Source organism: Octodon degus, unplaced genomic scaffold (assembly GCF_000260255.1).
Source record: "Octodon degus isolate 3935 unplaced genomic scaffold, OctDeg1.0 scaffold00078, whole genome shotgun sequence".
Taxonomy (NCBI): Eukaryota; Metazoa; Chordata; class Mammalia; order Rodentia; family Octodontidae; genus Octodon; species Octodon degus.
The window spans coordinates 11,373,951-11,394,044 of NW_004524654.1; the positions used below are offsets into that span (position 1 = coordinate 11,373,951).

The window sequence follows — 20,094 nt, forward strand, 5'->3', positions numbered from 1 at the left end:
GGGGTGGGAGGGAGGAAGTGAAGAAAGTAATGAAGGAAGGAATAAAGCAAGGAAAGAAGGAAGAAAAGAAAAAAGAGAAAAAAAGACAAGAAAGTGAAAGAAAAGGGAAGCAAAAGATAGGAACAGAAAAATGTAAGAAAGTAAAACTGGCCCTTTTGATTTCAGAAATCTAGTATAATAGCTGGATTCACATCTTCACTGCACATAATTATGAATCCAGATAAAGTGCAGGATATAATTGGTTGTAGATTATAAACAGGTAGTGAAAGATGATCCTTGATAAAAAGGAAACCAATTAAGTACATCTATGTATGTCCCAGCTCTCTGCTCGGGGGTAATTCTACCCCAGAAGCAGGCATGCCTACTAAAGTCAGTACAGCAATCCTGCTGAGTGGGGACACTGAGCAGAAAGCTTCCAGCAGAATGTGCGACTTCTGAGTTTGAAAGGGTCAAAAGCGAGAGCCATCTGTGTAGGGAGCTCCCTGAGTCTTGTCCATAGGACAAAGCGCAGGATGCAGGGAATAGAACAATTCTCAGGGTGAACACAAAGCTGAAAACTTTTATTCCTGACCAGTCACAGTGATAAACTGTCATAGAGAATTCACAGAAATCACCTAACTTCATAACATTAATGTAGGAATTATCCAGAGTATAAGTTTCTATAGACTTCCATTAGTAAAGCTTAAAAATAAGCTTAAAAATGAACATACTATCCTCAAGAAATTTAATTGAATGAAGATTAAGGGTAAAAGGAGTGAAAATATACACAAGGCAAATATTAATCAAAAGAAAGCTGATATGTCTATAATATCAAATAAGATAGATCTCCAAATAAGAAACATTACACATCTTAAAATGAGTTAATTCATAAAGAAGACATTAAAATCATAAATACATATAAAACCAGTACCAGTATACTAAAGTACAGGAAACAAAAACTGACAGGAAAAGGAGAAAAGATTCATTCATAATTTGAATTACAGGTTTCTAGACTTTCTCAGATGGAATATGGGAAATTTCAACAACTCAATTAATTTTACCTGGTTGACATTCATTAAGCATTCTATCCCAAAACAAACAGCAGGATACATATTGTTTTTAAGGGTTCATGAAACATTCAGTAAGATGGCCCCTATCTCTAAACTTTAAATAATTCTCACTAATCATATACAGAACCATTCACTGAACAAAACAGAATAGCAGAGAAATAACTTAAGAATTCACAATATTTGGAAATTATAATCTGAAATAGCTAGAGACAATAGCAAAAAACAAATCACATCAGAAATAAAATATTTTGTATATTAGAAGATCGTATTTTTCCAAATGAATTAATTTGACAACAGTCAAAAGATACCACATTGTTAAAATATCTACTTCCTCAAGGAAATCTATACCATAATGCCATCAAAATCCTAGCAAGTCATTAAACAGAAATTGACAGAGGTCAGGGAGATAGCTCAGGGGTTGGGGAGATAGCTCAGGGGCTGGGGAGATGGCTTAGTAGAATAAGCACTTGCTTGGCAAGCACAAGGGCCTGAGTTCAATCCCCAGTTCTGCCAAAAACAATAAATAAAATAATAATAATAATAGTAATTAATAAAAATTGACAAACTGATTTTAAAATAATACTATATATGAAATTCTCAATTGGCCAGAAGAGCTACTAAAACATTAAAAAATTTGGAAGATTCACACTACCTAAATTCAAGACTCTAAAGACACACTAAGTATAATATTTGAAAGAGAATTCAGAAACAGACGTGTGTGTGTGTGGTGGTCAACTGAGTTTTTACATAAGTTCTGATGCAACTCACTGGGGAAAGAAAATTCATTACAACATATGGTACTGGAACAAATCTTTATCTTAAAATCTGTACGATGTATTTTTTTGTTTTTATTTTTTATTAGTACCTTACATCAAATCTAGAAGCTAACTGCAAATTAGTCAGGAATCCAAATGTAAAAGTTCTAGAAACCTTTTGAAGAAAATTTATGATAAAACATTTGTGACCTTGACTTAGGCCCAAAAAGTGCAAATCACAAGAGAATGAAGAGATAAGCCATACATTTCGGAGGCTTCTATAAAACAAATATCTGACAAGGGCCGGCAACATAGCTCGGCAGGCTAAGCACCTTCTTAGACATGCATCAAGGACCAGGGTTTGAACCCTGGCACCACATGAAATCTGATCAATATCATTAGTTATTAGGGACAACTGTTACAAATTTAAACTACTACATGTGATAACATCTACGATGACAGAAAATATAGAAAACTAACCAAAATGCAGAGCAAATAGAATCTTCATACATGGGTGGCAGGAATTATATAATGGTGCAATCATTCCAAAAAACAGCTCAGAAGTTTTTCAGTTAAACATACACTATCATATGATCCATAAATTAATACTCTCCTGTTACCAAGAGAAATTAAAATATAAGCCTACAAACAAGTATTATTTTACTGGTAATTATCAAAATCAGGAAACAATGTAAATGTTCATCAACAGATAAATAGATTTTTAAAAAGCAGTCTTCAATAAAATGCTATCAATTAACAAAAAGGAATAAGTTAAAATGAAAGATAAAGATAAATCTCAAAAGCATTAAGCACTACGCTAAGTGAATAAAGCTAGACTTAAAATAGTATATGCCTTGTATTTCCACTTGCATAACATTTCTGGAAATGTCAAAATACAGGGGCAGAAAGTATTACCAGGGCTTGGTGGCAGGAGAAACTGAATGCAATGAGGAATGAGAGAACTTTTGGGAATGAAACAGTGTTTGACAATTATAATTCAGTAAACCTAACCTTTAAAAAACTGCAGATTTTAAAGGCTTTTAATAGTAGCCAAACTGTCCTTCGATTAATCTACTATATCTTCCCCTTTTCATTTAATGCACATGTCCACTGGCACTCCACACATTCTCCCGCCCTCATCCGTCTCAGTGTTGTTGTTTACACTTCTCCAGTTGGCTCTCTCCTTCGAAAAGGCCAGCTCGCTCTTCTCCAGTTTCTTTTCTCTCCAGTTCTGGGCAGACCCAAGCTCCAGGAGACTAGCCATTTTGCTACATACCCAGCCCTCGCTTAACTGTTTTGCCCTACTGTTTCACTTTTTAGCAAAACTAACCTCTGTCATTGGTTTCTAGGACAGTCATATTTCTCCAGTTTTCTGTTCATTGCCCTTTATTGTTACTTTATGAATGTACCTATGACTTTTATTAATTTAGTGATGCTAGATATTCTCAAATATTTGTCATAACTATATTTTCAACTTTCTTTTTGTCTGTTTTTAAATATACAAACAAGTAAATTTTTTACCTATCCATTCTTTAACTTTTTAAAAATCTTTTATGTGGTAACTGGGTATTGAACACTGAGCTATCATAGCTATATCTTAGTCATTTTAATCCTTTATTATTTCAAATTTTTCACACAGAATCTCACTAAGTCACTAAGTTACCCAAGCTGGAGTCAAGTTTGCTCCTGCCTCAGCCCCCAAGAGTGTTGGATCACAGTTATGTGCCACTGTGACCAACTTCTCTTGTATTTTTATTTTATTTTTATTTTCTAAAGAGAATAAAAAAATTAAAAAACAGAAATGATACAGAATTTTACTAAAAAAATGACAGGAATTCAATAATGGTTGTTATATTGCATATTGCTTTCTTCAAATTAGTTGTTCAGATTACCAGATATAGGCATGCAAAATTTGTCCAAAAATTATAAAAAATTAAAAAGGAGAAAAAAAATTAAGCATTAACTGTTTCTTTGAACAGACCAACAGAAGTCAGCAGTATAATTATCCAAGTTATCCTGTGTATGTACATATATATATTTTTTCCTTCCTTCTTTCTTTTCTTCTCTCTCTCATCCAGGTGTTCCTTCCTTTCTAACAGTTTAGTTTCCATATCCATGCCAAAAATATTGAACAGTCAAATATTCAATTATATTATTTTGAGACTCAATTTTTAACTATTTAAATCTGTGCTATTACAACTATTAGTTTACACATAGTCATTTAAACTATGGAACAATAAAAATCCATTTCCTTAGGCACATTTTAATAAGAGACTAATTTTCTAGAGAAGTTTTAGTTTCAATGTAGGTAGAAATAAGCAGAAGTATAGTTTGTACACAATTCCAGCTTGCAGACCCCGTCTCTTTACCACCCACATCCCTCGCCAGTGTGATACAGGTGTTATAGCAGAGAAATCTACACTGACACAAGGCCAACTTTTTACACTGAGGTTCACTCTTTGTGCTTACTCTATGGCGCTTCACAAAAAAACAATGACATACATCAACCATTGCTGTATACCGAAGTGTTTCACTCTGCTAAAAACCTCCTGTGTTTGGTCTATTTGTCCTTCCCTCTCTTCTGATAACAGGTAATTACTAATGTTTTTAATTCCCCCATAGATTTAGATTTTTCAGAATATCAGAGAGTTGGAATTATACAAACATGCATGAATAAAAATAAAAAAACCTTAAGAATATGTATAAAAGTTTTTGAAGTATGTGTAAGTTTTGAACTCCTCTGGGTAAATGCCAAGAAGCATAATTACTGGATAGTATGGTAAGAATGTTTTAATTTCCTAAGAAACTATGAAAAATGTGTTCCAAAACGGCTGTACCATTTTGCATTCCCACCAGCAACAAATGAGCACACACACTGCTCCACATACTTGCCACAAGATGGTATTGCAGTGTACTACCCATGATGCAAGTACTAAACACTTTGTTAGTAGTTACTATACCAGATAAACACCAAACATTTCCATCATTACTGAAAGTCCTCCTGGAAGTACTTCTCTATTTCAAACTTAATTGTTCTTTTGTAGGAGAAAGAAAGATATTGTAACAACTTTCTTTTTCCCCCCATCGTATAAATTCATCCCTCTTTCACTAGATTTTGATGGTTTTTGTTTATCTATATGATATCTTCTCAGGAATTCAGATTCCTAGTCACATCCTAACTATGTACCCATTACCAAATGACTTAAGCCTTCTGAATTTCAGTTTCTTCATCATAATTGCTCATTAGTTTAGTGCAAGGATTAAATTAGATCACCAAGGTAAGATAAATGAAAACATTCATCATGTTAAGCCCTCATTTCTAATCTCCTCAGAGTTAAGAGTTTATATTACAATATTTTAATATGGTATTTTGTATACTCTTCTTGACCAGAGAAATTTAAAGCTGTATTTACCCGATCTGGACTTTTATAACCCAAAAGTAGATTCGCTGCTTTTATATCACCATGAACATATTCATTTTCATGTATATATTCTAGTACATCCAGCTGAAAAAAAAAAAAAAAGAAGAAGAATATAACATTATACTGCTGGCTTTATACTGCTGTCTATTTAGAACTCATGATCAACTTAAATATTTTAAATACAGAATAACATGAGTTTTCCATATTAATAATGACAAAGTGATCTATTTCATAATTACAGTTTAGTTATTCTAAAATAGCATTTCTAGTTGCTCATCCTGGAAAAAAAGTGAACAAAAATGATCTTTAAGTATCAAGGGTTTTAAATGAACTTCCAATGGAAAGAACTCAGAATCAACAATCCCTACACATATGCTACTGACAGCCCAGTGGCCAAATGCCACTGCACAGAGCACAATATCAGAGATCTACAATAAAATTCTCATGAAGCCCACTCAGCAATTTTTCACCCAAGGAATAATTAAAAATCAAGTCTTTGAGACCTCTGAACAAAATACCATGTCCATGAGCATTCCTCCCGTGTACAGTAATAGAAAAATTCTGAGCTTCATCTTTAAAGACCTTCGGCCTTATATGCTACATATACCTGGTGTTCAATAAATATTTACTGGCTTGTTGGATGGATGAATGGATGAATGGGAAAATTAATAAGTTCCATTTGACACATCACAACCTAGCATGGTAGTTTCATTCTACTTAAAATGGAAAAAAATAAAATGAGACTTAAGCAAAATAATACAAGACAAATACTGTATGTAATATAACAAATGCATTCATGAGTGCTACTTTTAATGTTCCTTTTTTATTAAAGCATGTATTATTCATTGCCACAATTAATACTGCCACCAACCCTAATTCATAGTAAAAGCCGCAAAATACCCTTATAGCATTACATGTTTAGTTTAAAAACATAATATATATAGCCAGAACTTGAATTGCTACAAATATAGTTGACAAAAGAGGTTATTCTTACAGCAGCGCAAGCTTGCTCTGATATGTAAAACAAAGCTGTGAAGAACAACAACAACAAAAAAAATACAGTAAAACCAATTCTTAATTGAGTGAGCAGTGGCAAACACAGCACATTCTCTCATTTATAGAGCCCAATGTTATCAATTTCAACAAAGTAACCTCTATTCTCAAAAGTGCCATTTCTAGAGCAATAAACATTCATTATCTAATAATTCCACAAAGGGAAAAGATTTGTACAATGGAACAAGGAAATAATCCAAATTGGATTATGTGAAATAAGTCATTCCTTCTTACCATTCGGAGACCTAAGTGAAGGACAGTTGACTTTGAAAATGTCCCATTCTGGTCAGAGATCTTCTGTAAATCTATTCCTAATCTTTCCATTACCATAAACCTGTAACTATAACAGACAAATCAAAATGAGATCTCCCTGAGATAATAGTGCTGATAGCTATCTATCAGTGAATTTCAAACAAGAAAAAATACTTTCCATCAAATAACCATAAATGATGCAAGCTGAACCCTTAGAGAATGAACACACATTAATAACACTTATTATTTTGCAAAAATATACTATTTCATGTTTAGTAAGGAGTTTGTTTTCTAGAAAAGAATGTGGTAATGGATTATTCCCAGTGCCTTAGATAATGGAAAGAAAATGTCTTTTTAAAATTACAGACTACAGCCCAGCACACAGCTGCCTCTATTCTAAAGATCTTGAGCTAGAAGCATCCAGATAGGACACGAGAACTGCTGACCCATAGGAACTCTGTTACTGTAAGTTTGGTGTTATAAGTCACCATATTTTGGGTCATGTGATACACAGCGACATGTATCTATTAGATCGCATAAGGAATAATTATCTGATTATAATATGTACTTGATTATATAATTTGATATTTGATTATAACATCTAATGATAATTCATTTTTACCTTCGTCCCCTGAATTCAGTTATGCCAGATCCATAAAACAGAGGAATTCCTAAGTAATCAAGTTGTTTGAGTTCTATCCACTTTTTGACTACAAAACAAATTTGAAAGAAAAGTTATTCACATTATTTAGGAAGGAATATTTTTACCTTTGAATAGATGGTAAGACTTATTTGGCTAAGCAAAATAGCAATTAGAACATTCTAACAAAATGAGAATCTTAAAAATAAGTATGCCTATTTAATGGCCAAACTCTATTTGTTATCACTATAATTCATGCACACACACACACACAAAGACAGACACATACACACAATATGACTTTTTAAATTAAACCAATTAAAACAAAAATAAGTCACAGGTTTATAAAATACACTGGTATTGTGCTCACAAATGTTTCTTTTAAATTTTTATTTTTTTTTATTTTTTAGGGAAGGGTTTACGGGAGTTCAGGTCACACTGCTAGATCAGACTCATAGTGATCCGCCTGTTTACAGCCTCCCAAGAGCTGGGATTACAGGTGTGCACCACCATACCCCGTCTCAATCACCATCTCAGCACGCCCCGGGGACAGGGCCAGCATGGCAGGCCCGGGGATCAAACCCCCGGCCCCTGCACCTACTTGCAAGCACTTTAATCTGCTGAGCTATTTGGCCAGCCCTAAATGTTTCTATACATGGAGAAAATAATTTCCTTCCATGCTAGCTAAATTTCTGACTGTAACATATGTTAACCAGAGATCCATACAAAGACTTTTCTTCTCTTATTACCTGTTCTTAAAAATCTAAAGGTGATTAGTCCAAAAGATAAAAAGTGGGCAGAAAAATCATTTCACTCTGAAATTGTTATATAAATCCCCTTATTCAGACAGCTTAATCACTTTTTTCATTTTTCTAGCATATATGTTTCATGTTTAAGATAGCTTTACTAATATGCAATCAAGGTCAATAGCTTCTGTGTGTCACTCTTAGTTTAAGGAGTTAGCAAAGACCGTAGGTTTAATGCTTAGGAAGCTTTATTAAGAAAAAGAAAGGTAATTGTTTAGACCAGAATCATCATGTGTTCGCCTATGCATGATTATACTAGTCATTACTCCTATCAGTTTCCTTTTTAATTAGCCCACCTGGGTGATACAGAACTTTATTCGTCATATCTGCTCATATCCATTTCACTTTCTTTACCAGATTTTACACATGATCTCCAGTTCTGATTAGGTTCCCAACATTCAGGCTTCTAATATTTACTAAATATCTTATATACTTAATCATATCCATATACCTTATTCTAATCCATTTCATTATTCTTTTTGTATATACATCTTCCTATTTTAATGTATTTTTCTTATCCCCCTACCCAAATGGCTCTATGTAAAAAATAATAATTTCACTGCATGTGGTAGTGTATGTGTCTAATCCCATCACTCAGTAGACTAAGGCAGGAGGATGACTATGAATTCAAGGCCAGCCTGGGCTATAATGAGTTTAAGGCCAATCTGAACTACATAGTGAGACCCTGTCTCAAAAACACACGAAACATTTTTATCTTACTATCTTAGAGAACTCTTTGTAGCTTAGATCAACAACTCAGAATTGTATGTAAAGGAACAGAAACAACTTTGACTTAAAATATATAACCAATTATGTATGCCATATCAAGATCAGCATACCATCTGTCTTGCTTTTATATGTTGTAACAGTTAACTGTATCACTTTACAATAAAATTTCTTATGGAAAAGAATTTTCCAGAAGGCCAGAAAAAGACCAAAATATTAACACTTACTTTAGAAAGCACATATATAGAAGTAGCTTGCTTTGTTAATTTTACTTACTACTGTCTTTTTTTGCAGCTCTCTGATAAAATTTTAGTTCCGAAAATAATGGACCGTTTTCTTGATATTCCTATGAAAGAAAAGAATAATTAATTTTACTAGGTAAAAAATAACCCTGAAGATTGAATTGGTATTTGAACTGTGAAAATAAGTACACATATACAAAATAGTACCTGAATCATTTTACAAAACATAGGCACCATATTTCCACTAAAAATCTCAGAAAACACTAAATAAGCTTGAAAATCTCAATGCGAAACAACATATTGTACTCTTAGCCCAATACAGTCTTACACATGCAAGTAGACTTATGGGAAGCAATGCTAAAAGCACCAAGAATTCTATATATGAGCACACATAGATAAGCACTCACTCTACACCAACATGTACACCAGGATGGACATGTACTTACTGAGCGTCTTATTTTATCCTTTGTAAAGACACATGGGACACACAAATAGAAGTACAGTCTTATGACCTTACCATGTGGAGAAGGAAAAATAGGGTACTGGGATGATACCCAGTGATACAAAACAACAATAATTCTTCAGTCTTAACATTCTAATAAGGTAGAAATATATTACAACCAGTAGGTTCATTAATAAGTACAAATAATAAAAAACAGAGGTAAAATTTTTTACAAAATACAAAGAAATAAAAGAAAAAGTCAAATAGATGTAAAATACAAACTCAGAAGCAACACTTACCACTTTTATTACATGTCTTGCATCACTGTCTCGTTTATTTGTGGGGAAAGCTGCAGAAAGAGCACAAAAGAAGTATAGTAGTTGCTCCCAAGTAGCGATTACCCATCTGAGACAGCACCAAGCATTCACACCTTAGTGTATTATATTCTCCCAGCAAACTCTTACACTAGTATCATCTGCATTTTTTTCAAAACCTAATAAAGTTTGAGAAGTTGAGCAATTTATCAAGAAAGAGCAGACTAGGGATTGACACCCAAATCAATCTGATATCAAGCCCATACTCTTGACCATAATCCATACTCAAAAACTCAAAAATGGAAACCAACAGGTTGTATTAATCATACAGATCAAAAATGTAGAGGAAAATATTTCCTGGACATATGACATTAAACTAAATAGGCGATATATAGTAAAATCCATGGATTTGATGTCACTAAATGAGAATCTATGATGATTCAGAAAATTAATTTTAAGTAGAAAATGTAAAATAATTTATATTCAACAAAATGCTAGAATAAACTGGACTAAAATGAAAGTAATGTCTTTCAGAATCAACTTATGAACCTACCAATTGTTCCTACACTACATAATGGGTCTCCTAAGTTCAAGTTGTTCTCATTTTATTCTCTTCAGTTATATTTCTGATCATTTAATTCAACTTTTTAAAAATCCAGCTTTTTAATTTTAGAATGCGCCTACCCTTCCTTGTATATCAGCAGCCCCCAACTGGTCCACGGCTGGACAGAAGCTGGGCACACGGCCGCAAGTGAGCTGCGGCGCATGAGCAGAGCTCCATCTGTGCGTGGAGCCGGAGCCCTCCTGCATCCTAGCCTGAGCTCCAGCACCTGTCAGGTCAGCACAGGCACTGGATCCTTATGGAAGCAGGAGCCCTACTGCTGTGAACTGTGCATGTGAGGGATCTAGGTATGTGATCTAGGTATGTGAACCACGCATGTGAGGGATCATGTATGTGCTCACCAGCCAGCTTTTAAGTAATGGGAACTGCTCCAGATATTTCTTTTAGAAAATCATCCACCATTGACAGCAAAGTTTAGTGTCACAGGACAGATTACAGAACTTGCTTGTTATTGTGACAACTCTATCTGTCACATCAAAGGAGAACAGCAGCTGTGTTCAGTTCAGTAGATGATTCAATGCCACACTAGAATTATGGGGTAACAAGTGCGCCCTAGGATTTTTGACATGTTTCAAACATTAACAAAGATCACGGGAGTATGACCCAGGGCTTTCCTTATCCCAGGTGGTGCATGATCACGTATCTCGTATTTGAAAAGCATTTCAGCTTTTCGTACCAACCACAAAAAACCTGCTGTGTGGGAAGGAACTGAGCAGGAGAATCAACTTTGTGCTATGAGAGGATCAACTGCTTAAGATGGCAAACAAGTTCAAATCTTCCTACTTCTGGATCGAAATCAAGATAAGAGTATCCTGAGATTTCCACAGAAGCACTGAACAATCTGCCTTCATTTCCAACATCCTATCATTGTAAAGTAGGGTTTTCTGTGGTGATGGCAACCAAAACAACATTATGGTGCACATTGAGTGTCACTGTGTTCCATCACCCCCAGATGTGACTACCTGGTTACAGGAAATAAGAAGGGCTCTACATTAGGGCTCCACAATTACTTCATTATAAAATGCAATGCAGTAATAATCAAGTATACAATATGCTTCACTCATGCCCAAACCAACCCCTAACCCAATCAAAGGAAAAACTGTCTTTGATAAAACCAGTCTTGATGCCAAAAGGGTTGGGGGCGACTGCTTTACATTGTCTAGAAGGATCACATATCCCATTTCAAAATCTTAATAAATTTATGTGTATATCTATTTCTATTGTCTCTACAATTTCATCATTCATTTTTTTATTCACCTATTATCCACTTATTCTATCACATATATAACTGACCACTTTAATTAAGGAGCTAGAATATGCCAGGCACTGTGACAGATATTAGGATAAATTTTAAGGAAAGGGAAAGGAAAAAACGTGGAACAATTCCTGAATACAAATGAAAATTGCTACTCATACTAAGAATAAAATTAAATCCTTCACTTTTAGTGTATTCATTAAAATACTGTGTACTCCTTAATATTTTCATCTAACTTCTTTTAAATCTATTAACTATTTTTATTTATCTATTAGTTCACATCTTAGCCTAAACTTCACCACAGACTTACAGAAGTACATAAACTGTACATTTCAACTGAACCCCCAGTATGTGCTCAATTTTCTTGCCAATTCTTTAAAGTATCTGGTCTCAGGAATGTTATGCGTTATCATTTTGGTCTTCAGTGCTGCCCTCAAGACTGGTTGTTATGGTTCCTCTCTAGGTGTCTCCCAAAGCCTCATGCACTCAGAGAGAGGGCTTTGGGGAGGGGACTGGAGCATGGGAGCACACTAGGAAAAGCCTGCTTGGAGGAGGCAGGGCGCTGGGAGCGTGGTCTGTCGGGGTTTCTCCCTTCCCCATTCATCCCTTCACCTTCTGCTTTGTGCCATGCCATAAGCAAGCCTCCTTTGTCATGCCCTTCTTCTGTGCCACCCTGCTTTGGAACCAGCCAACTCTGGACTGAAACTTCCATAAACTGACCTAAAATAAATCTTCCTTTAAATTGTGGCACTGTGTCTCAGCAATGAAGAGAACAACTAAGACACTGGTATTAAAATGTTTGGTTTCCAACTTATGATGTTATTAAGAACCAGGAGAAACTTCAAGAGGTAAGACTAGGTGGAAGAAAGTGAGGTCACTGGTGATGTGCTCCTGAAAGGGATACAGGGAATCAGACCATCCTTCCTTCTTACTCTTTGCTCTATGGCACCATGAAAGGAGCAGCCTTCTCTGCGTGTGCTTCAGCCACTGTGACTGTGTGCATCCACAGATCCAAAGTAGCAGGGTCACATGACTGAAAATTCTGAAACTGTGAGCTAAACAACTTCCTTTCTTTTAATTTTTACATACTGGTATTTTGTCACAGCAACTGAAAGCTGATGAAACCAGTTGATGCTAAATTGTGAACTCTTGACTTTATTACATTAACAAAGAAACTACTTATGTGTATTAAAATTCTCTTTTCATCTTCATTCATGTAAAATTGTATTTTCAGCAACACGGTAGCTCCAAAGAAACTTCTAGAGGATGAGAGAACCCAGATTCAGAGAAGAAAATGGAAGAAAGCATATCCAGGGAAGGGACATGGTTTTGGAGTGGAGGAAAGGTAGTAAGACTTATCTTCTCACTCCAACATACATTTTTACTAGTATAGGCCAAAACTAGGGAGAAAGAGGCCTGCCCCAATGTTGAACCAATGAGTAGTTGGAGAATCCCAAGGGGTTCATCCCTAGAACAAAAATGATCCTTGCTGGCATCAAGAAAAAGTGACAAAGGGTAGAGTTAGTAGCTTACTTCAAAAAGGCTACTAGTCAGTAATAGTTGCTGCCATAGAAAAGGACCTACCCTAGAAAAATGGCTTTGCTCCCGACGTAAACAGTAGAAATTGATTGCCTCTTATCTAAAAACAAAGGACCATAGTGGCAAATAAATCTTTAAACCTAACAGAATGTAATAAGCTGAAAAGTGCAGAAGAAAAAAATTTCAACTCTATGAAGAACTTATTATGTTACTATTCTAACAAAAAGATATCAAGCAGTCCAAGCTTCTACTCCTTTCTGATTTCAATCAGTACATTACTACTACTTTATAATTTGAATATTATCACATTCTTTGATACAAACATAATCATGCTCATGTAATTGAAACACTCTCAGACTTGTCATTGACAGCTACACAACAGTCTCTATAAAGTTCTAAGTCAAGCTACAATGGAAACTTAAATCTAAAATCAGCTGACTAGAAAGCTCTGAGAGATGGATGCTTTGTATGAACCAACAGATTATTTCAGTTATTGCAGATGTCTCTCTACATTACAATAATCAATGAAATAAATTTTTATTTCTATTATAAGCCATGCCACATTCTAGCTAGTGAAATTTAATGATGACAAAAAATAATCAAGATCTATGTTTTGATAGCATACTGGAAAAATAAGATATTCATCACCTTCTCAGAAATAAATGTAAAACTGCAACTTAGACTAAAAACACTAACAAAAATAATGTACAATAGTATTTAGATGATTAATGTGCTACACCTTTGTGCTATAGATTTGTGCTGTATTATTTGGAAAAGTAAAGATCTTTTTTAGCTTTATACTTCATTCCATTTAACATACTAAAATAGTAAGAGAAAACATTAAAAGATACAAAGATCATGACTTTAAGTTTACAATTTTGAGAGAAAATCGTGAACACAAATAAAGTTCATAATTTCAAAATCAAGAGAGAAAAAAGTGAAAAAGGCACAATTTAATTTAGAAGAAGGCAGGAAAGCAAAGGTTTAAAAAAAAGTATTTAGAGTACACCGAAAACCCAACATGTGATAATAAATCACAACACCTGCAAGCTCCTTTAGCCACATTTCTCCATATTTTAATACTCACATCTGAAGACATTTGAAACTGATCACATCTTGCAACTCTGATAGCAGTTATAATTGTCAAAGCTTATGCAAAGACAAACTCAATTCTAAGTGTTCTCTTCAACTAAGTTACCTTCATTGCTGATATCTGAACACATTGTCACTTGTAACAAATTAACATTAAGAAAATTATCATGTGTGTACAGCTGGGCATGGCGCCACAGAATTGCAATCCCAACACTGAGGAAGCTGAGGCAGGAGGATTTTCATGAGTTTGAGGTCAGCTTAAGCTACATAGTGAGTTTAAGGCCAGTCTGCACTACATAGCAAAACTCTGCCTCAAACAGACAAAACCAAAAGGGAACGAAAAGAAAACTTGGAGGGCTGGCCAGATAGCTCAGCAGACAAAAGTGCCTGCTTAGGCAGAGGCAGCGGCCAGGCATCAGTCCTCGGCATGCCATGCAACTGTGACAGCAGTTGAGACAGAGACCTGGTGGTGTGCACCTGTAATCCCAGCACTTGGGAGCCTGGAAATAGGAGAATCACTATGTAGTGAGACCCTGTAGACTTGTAGACCCTGTACTGGATACATTAAAAAAAGAAGAAAAAACCATGGGCTCAGCTGTCTAAGCACCTGCCTGGCAAGCGCAGACCCAGGTTCCATCCCCAGTACTCATGCTGTGCCAGCCCCTGGCCATGCTGGCCACTGAAACCAGGATGGTGGGCCAGTCCTGTAATCCCAGCACCAGAAAGGCTGAGGTAGTAGGGTCAATATGAGTCTGAGCTATGTAGCAAGACATTATAGCAAAGAAAAGAAGAGAAAAGAAAAGGCAAGACAAGAAACTAACTTATGACTAAGCAGGTAGGAAAAAAGCACGCTCAAAAAGAGCAATATAGCCTGAAGGTAATATTAGTTTAAAAATTCACCAAGACCTAACTATAGTAACTGGCTTACATTCTATGCGCTTTTAGGGGTACTCTGTCTACTTTAATGAGCAGCAGCACACATTATAAGTGAAAAGGGTCATATTACGGACACTACTCAAGGGCTAGAGATACAGCTCAGCGCACTGAGCACGAGGCCAGGGTTCAAGCCCCTGGCACCGCATGCCCCCCTGGGCCCACCCCTGGGCGTGCCCTGCTGGCAATGGAGTCCAGGCATGTTGGCGCATGCCTTTAATCCCAGCACTAGGGAGGCAGAAATCAGGAGGATCACGACGAGTTTGGGCTGTGTAGTGAGACTGCACCAAAAAAAAAAAAAAAAAAAAAAAAAAAAAAAAAAAAAAAAAAAACCTTTAAAAAATAAAAAAGATAATTACTCAAAAGAAGTAACTTTCAAACATCTAATAGGTGCTCAATATCTCTATCTAAATCTACATCTATATCTATATCTATCTATATATTTACCCCATATACATAAAATAATGATGCATCCTATAACCCATGATGTCGTAGCTTTGGTAAAATTTGAATCAAAACAAATTTAAACAGACTAAGTTCAGCAGCTAAAGAAACTGTCAGACTCTTTAAAAAAAACAACATACACTTAAAATTTGGTGATGCAGGGGAATAAAATAAAGAGATATAAAGAAAATCAGTAAATGCCAAAACTAACGGAAAGAACACGATATCTTATATTTTAAAAAGCAAGCACATCTCAGGAGAAAATGATTACATAACAAATTATTCCAAACCAATGATGTAACAGAAGATAAGAACAAGTATTAGACACTTGAAAACAAATACCTAATAATGCTTTTTCAAAATACATAAATCAAAAACTAGCAGAGAGAATGGGATGCTGGCTTCTGAACTGGAACCTTCCTTGTGGTAATGAAGAAAGAGGGGTGACCACCTGGTGCTAAAGTGGTAGCAGTTTTAAAAATGGTGTTGTTGAGAAAGGCAAGAAGATGTTTGTACAGAAGTGTGCCCAGTGCCACACTGTTGAGAAGAGAGGCAAGCAAAGACCGGGCCAAATCTCCATGGTCTCTTCGGACAGGTCAGGCTGCTGGATTCTTTCACACAGATTCCAGCAAGAGCAAAGGCATCACCTGGGGACAACATATATTGATCGAGTATTTGGAGAATCCCAAGAAGTACACCCCTGGAACAAAAATCATCTTTGCTGGCATCAAGAAGAGGGATAAGAGTAGACTTAGTAGCTCACCTCGAAAGGGCTACTAGTGAGCAACAGTCACTGCCATATTTATTACAGAACAGAAATTGTTGCATGGCTTTTGTATGTGTACCATAATTTAATGGATCTCATAAACTAGAATTCAGATCATGAGCATTAATGAATTTTTTTGAACAGTCCCAATTTAAGTAAAATTGGCTTATAGATAACCATCTTTTTAAAATTTGTGATAATTAAGAGAGTTCAGTAAATACGATCACTGCTTTCCCCTTCTAAGTATATGGTTGGACTTGAATGTTCGACTTTTCACAAAGAAGGAGAATGTCTTCTCAAAACCTACTAAAGGGAAACAACCTGCTCGGGCCCCCCTCCTGTCCCTCTCTTGGACAGGAACTTTCTTTCCCTCAATAAATATATTCTGCTCATTAAAAAAAAAAAAAACCTACCGAAGGTTTACTTCATATTTAGAGTTATGTAAGTGGTTACGTGAATTTTTAAATACTGAGGGAATAAGAATCCAAGCACGACATCCCATTTTAACTTGTGTTCTTTAGACGATTAAAGGGAGTGTTTAAAGAAAAAAGCAATGTCTATATTTTTGGTCTTGAGTATGCCAATTTAATTAGAATTTTATGTATGTATAATATAAAAAAGAGGGGCCGGGGAGATGGCTCAGGAGAATAAGTGCCTCCCTGGCAAGTGCAAGGACCTGAGTTCAATCCCCGGTTCCACCAAAAAAAAGCACTACAATATAAAAAAGAATATTTAATATTTCTAGCAGAGCTAAAAAAAACTAGCTAAAAACTAGTAGAGCTAAACAGAAAAATACTGTCATTTCATAATGTATAGGCAAACATAAACATAGATTGAAACAATGCAACTGATAGTTTTTCTGTTTAACACCATATTTTTAATCAGAAAGCAGGTCTCAACACATATAGACTTAAATATTAAGACCATGGGCCGGGGAGATGGCTCAGTGGAGTAAGTGCTTCCCTGGCAAGCGCAAAGGCCTGAGTTCAATCCCCGGTTCCAGGAAAAAAAAAAAAAAAAAAAAATTAAGACCATGTTCTTTGACCACAACGCTTGGTGCCTACCATTCACTGAAAGCATAATAGAAGAAATCATAATAGAAGTTGGGTATGGTGATACACATGTATAATCTCAGCACTCTAAAAGGTGAAAGCAGGTAACTCTGGCTGTTGCGCACCACTGGCGCGCACACACAGGTCCCTATCGCACTGTCTCAGAATGTAGGCAGACACCGAGCAGCTACAGGGACCTGGTCAGTTTGGCCTATGCCTACCACGTGTGCAGAAGCTTTGCGCAGTTCTGGCTGGCCCACTCCACAAGGTTTGGGAGTGCTGCTGAGCCCTATCCAGCACCTCCACTGTCACGGGAACCTTGGTGACCTGCACCCCCATCCCTGATCCAACAGGGCTGAGTCCAGGTAACCACTGGGAGCTTCAAAAATGCCAAAAAGAAGGAGAAAAAGGCAATTTCAGGCCTCCATCCCACCCACAACAAGTCCAAGAGACAAGGACATAGAAGAACTTGGAAGTCACAAATCTGAATTTTCTCAAATGATAGAAAACTGAAGTAAACAAAGAACTCCATCAGGTTATAGAAGAAATCATGTCAGAAATAATCTCTCAGGTCAAAAAAGAAATGAAAGAATTGCTCAGCATATCTAAAGAAGACAAAGAAAAAAATAAAGAATAGAAAAATAATGGAAACACTGAATAAACAACATAGGGAGGAATTAAAATACATGAAACAGATTCAAATAGATATCTAGGACATTAAGAATTCCACTGAAAGCTGGCAAAACCACTTAAATGAAGATAGACTTTCAGACCTTGATGACAGCAGCGCAGCTAGTAAAAGTGAAAGCAGAGATCCCTCAAAAATAACAAGGAGCCAGAAAATAAGAATTCAGCAGTTAAAAGATGATACAAAGAAAAGCAATATAAGGCTAACAGGCATCAACAAAACAGCAGTAATCAACACAAATGGCATAAAAAGACTACTTGCAGAAATAGTAGCAAAAAATTTCCCAAGCATGGGAAAAGAATCTGACATGCGGCATACAGAAGTCCATTTAGTCATAATAAAATAAATCTACACCCAGACACATAAAAATCAAGATCCCAGAAACTGGGGGAAATTAAAGAATATTAAAAGCGGTTAGAAGAAACAGATCAATCATAACAGAAAGGCCATCAAATCACAACAGATTTCTCAACACAGACCATCAAATCAAGAAGAGCTTGGAGTGAGATATTTGAGGTCCTGAAAGAAAACAACTTCCAACCCAAATTGATGTGTCCTGTAAAACTATCTATCAAATTTAATGGAAGAGATAAAAATATATCTATGACAAAGAACTGAAGAAATTCATGACAACCTAACCAACCTTACAAAAGAGTACCGACATTTTAGAAAGAGACAAAGATAATCACAATTTTAACAACATCAGAAAAGAACAACCATAGAACAAGTAATAGAGTAAGGGGGAAAAGTAGGAATCCTACAGTAGGAAAACAACATAAAAAAGATAAGCCAATACATATGAGTTATCACTATCAACATAAATGACTTGATTTTACTAATCAAATGAAGCAGACTGGCAGATGGGACAAAGAAATTAAATCCAACATATGCTGCATACAAAATACACATTAAACTCAAAAAGAAATTAATAGACTAAATGTCAAGGACGGAACACAATACTCTATGTGTCAGGTACCAAGAAAAAAGCAGGGTTAGCTATTCTGGTTGCTGACAATGTCACCTTCAAACCAAGTGTAATTAAAATAAACAAAGAAAGTCACTACATACTTGTTAGGGAAAGAGATAACAAGTATAAACATATATATATATATATATGCACCCAATATAGGAGCACCCAACTATATAAAATAAATTTTAACAAACATGGAAATCTAATGAGCAATAACATAATTGTGTTAGGAGACCTTAACATCCCATTGACACAAAGAGAAAGATCAACCATGCAAAAGGAGCAAAAAAATCACAGAACTAAACTGAACCTGTGAAGAAAGGGATTTAGTAGACCTATACTGAGTGTTCCACCCAACAGTGTCACAATACATATTCTTCTCAGCTGCACATGGAACATTCTCTAAAATAGATCATGTTCTAGCATATAGAACATGCTTAAGTAAATGCAAAGGAATCAAAATGACTCCATGTATATTATCTACCCACAGTGCAATGAAACTGAAATTACTGACAAAAGAAACAGCAAAAACTATATAAACATATGGAAACATATGGAAATCATACCCTCCTGAATAATCAATGGGTCATGGATGAAATTAAATAATATCTACGATCTAAAAAAATACAGAATCTGTGGGAGCAATCAAAGCTGTCTTAAGAGGGAAATGTATAGTGATAAATTCTCACATCAGGAAAACAGAACAAGCCCAAATAAGCACTCTTATGCTCCTAGAAAAAGAAGAGCAAGTCCAGTCCAAAGCCCAAAGCAGGCAGAAAATTATAAAGATCTGAGCAAAAATAAATTCAATGGAGATGAGGAAAACAATATGAAAATTTAATGGGTCAAACAGTTGGTTCTTTGAAAGATTAAATAAAATTGATAAATGCCTACCCAACCTCATTTTTTTCATTTTATTTTATTATTTAATTTTTAATAGATTGCAAATTGAAAATGAATTATTTACAAACATAACTGAATATAACAATAAAAACTGTCCAAAATAAAAATGAAGAAAGAATTTACAGATCA

General features: G+C 35.4%; 1 protein-coding gene across 1 annotated transcript in view; it reads right to left on the minus strand.

The window, feature by feature from the left end:
* Positions 1-20,094, minus strand: part of Vrk2 (vaccinia related kinase 2) — a 115,641-nt gene that overhangs the window by 64,946 nt on the left and 30,601 nt on the right. Inside the window, exons 2-6 of the mRNA XM_004636188.2 lie at positions 9,687-9,736; positions 8,980-9,049; positions 7,154-7,241; positions 6,514-6,619; positions 5,218-5,310 (exon numbers count right to left, since the gene is read on the minus strand). Coding sequence (XP_004636245.1) covers positions 5,218-5,310; positions 6,514-6,619; positions 7,154-7,241; positions 8,980-9,049; positions 9,687-9,736 — 407 coding nt within the window. The remainder of the gene's footprint in view (positions 1-5,217; positions 5,311-6,513; positions 6,620-7,153; positions 7,242-8,979; positions 9,050-9,686; positions 9,737-20,094) is intronic.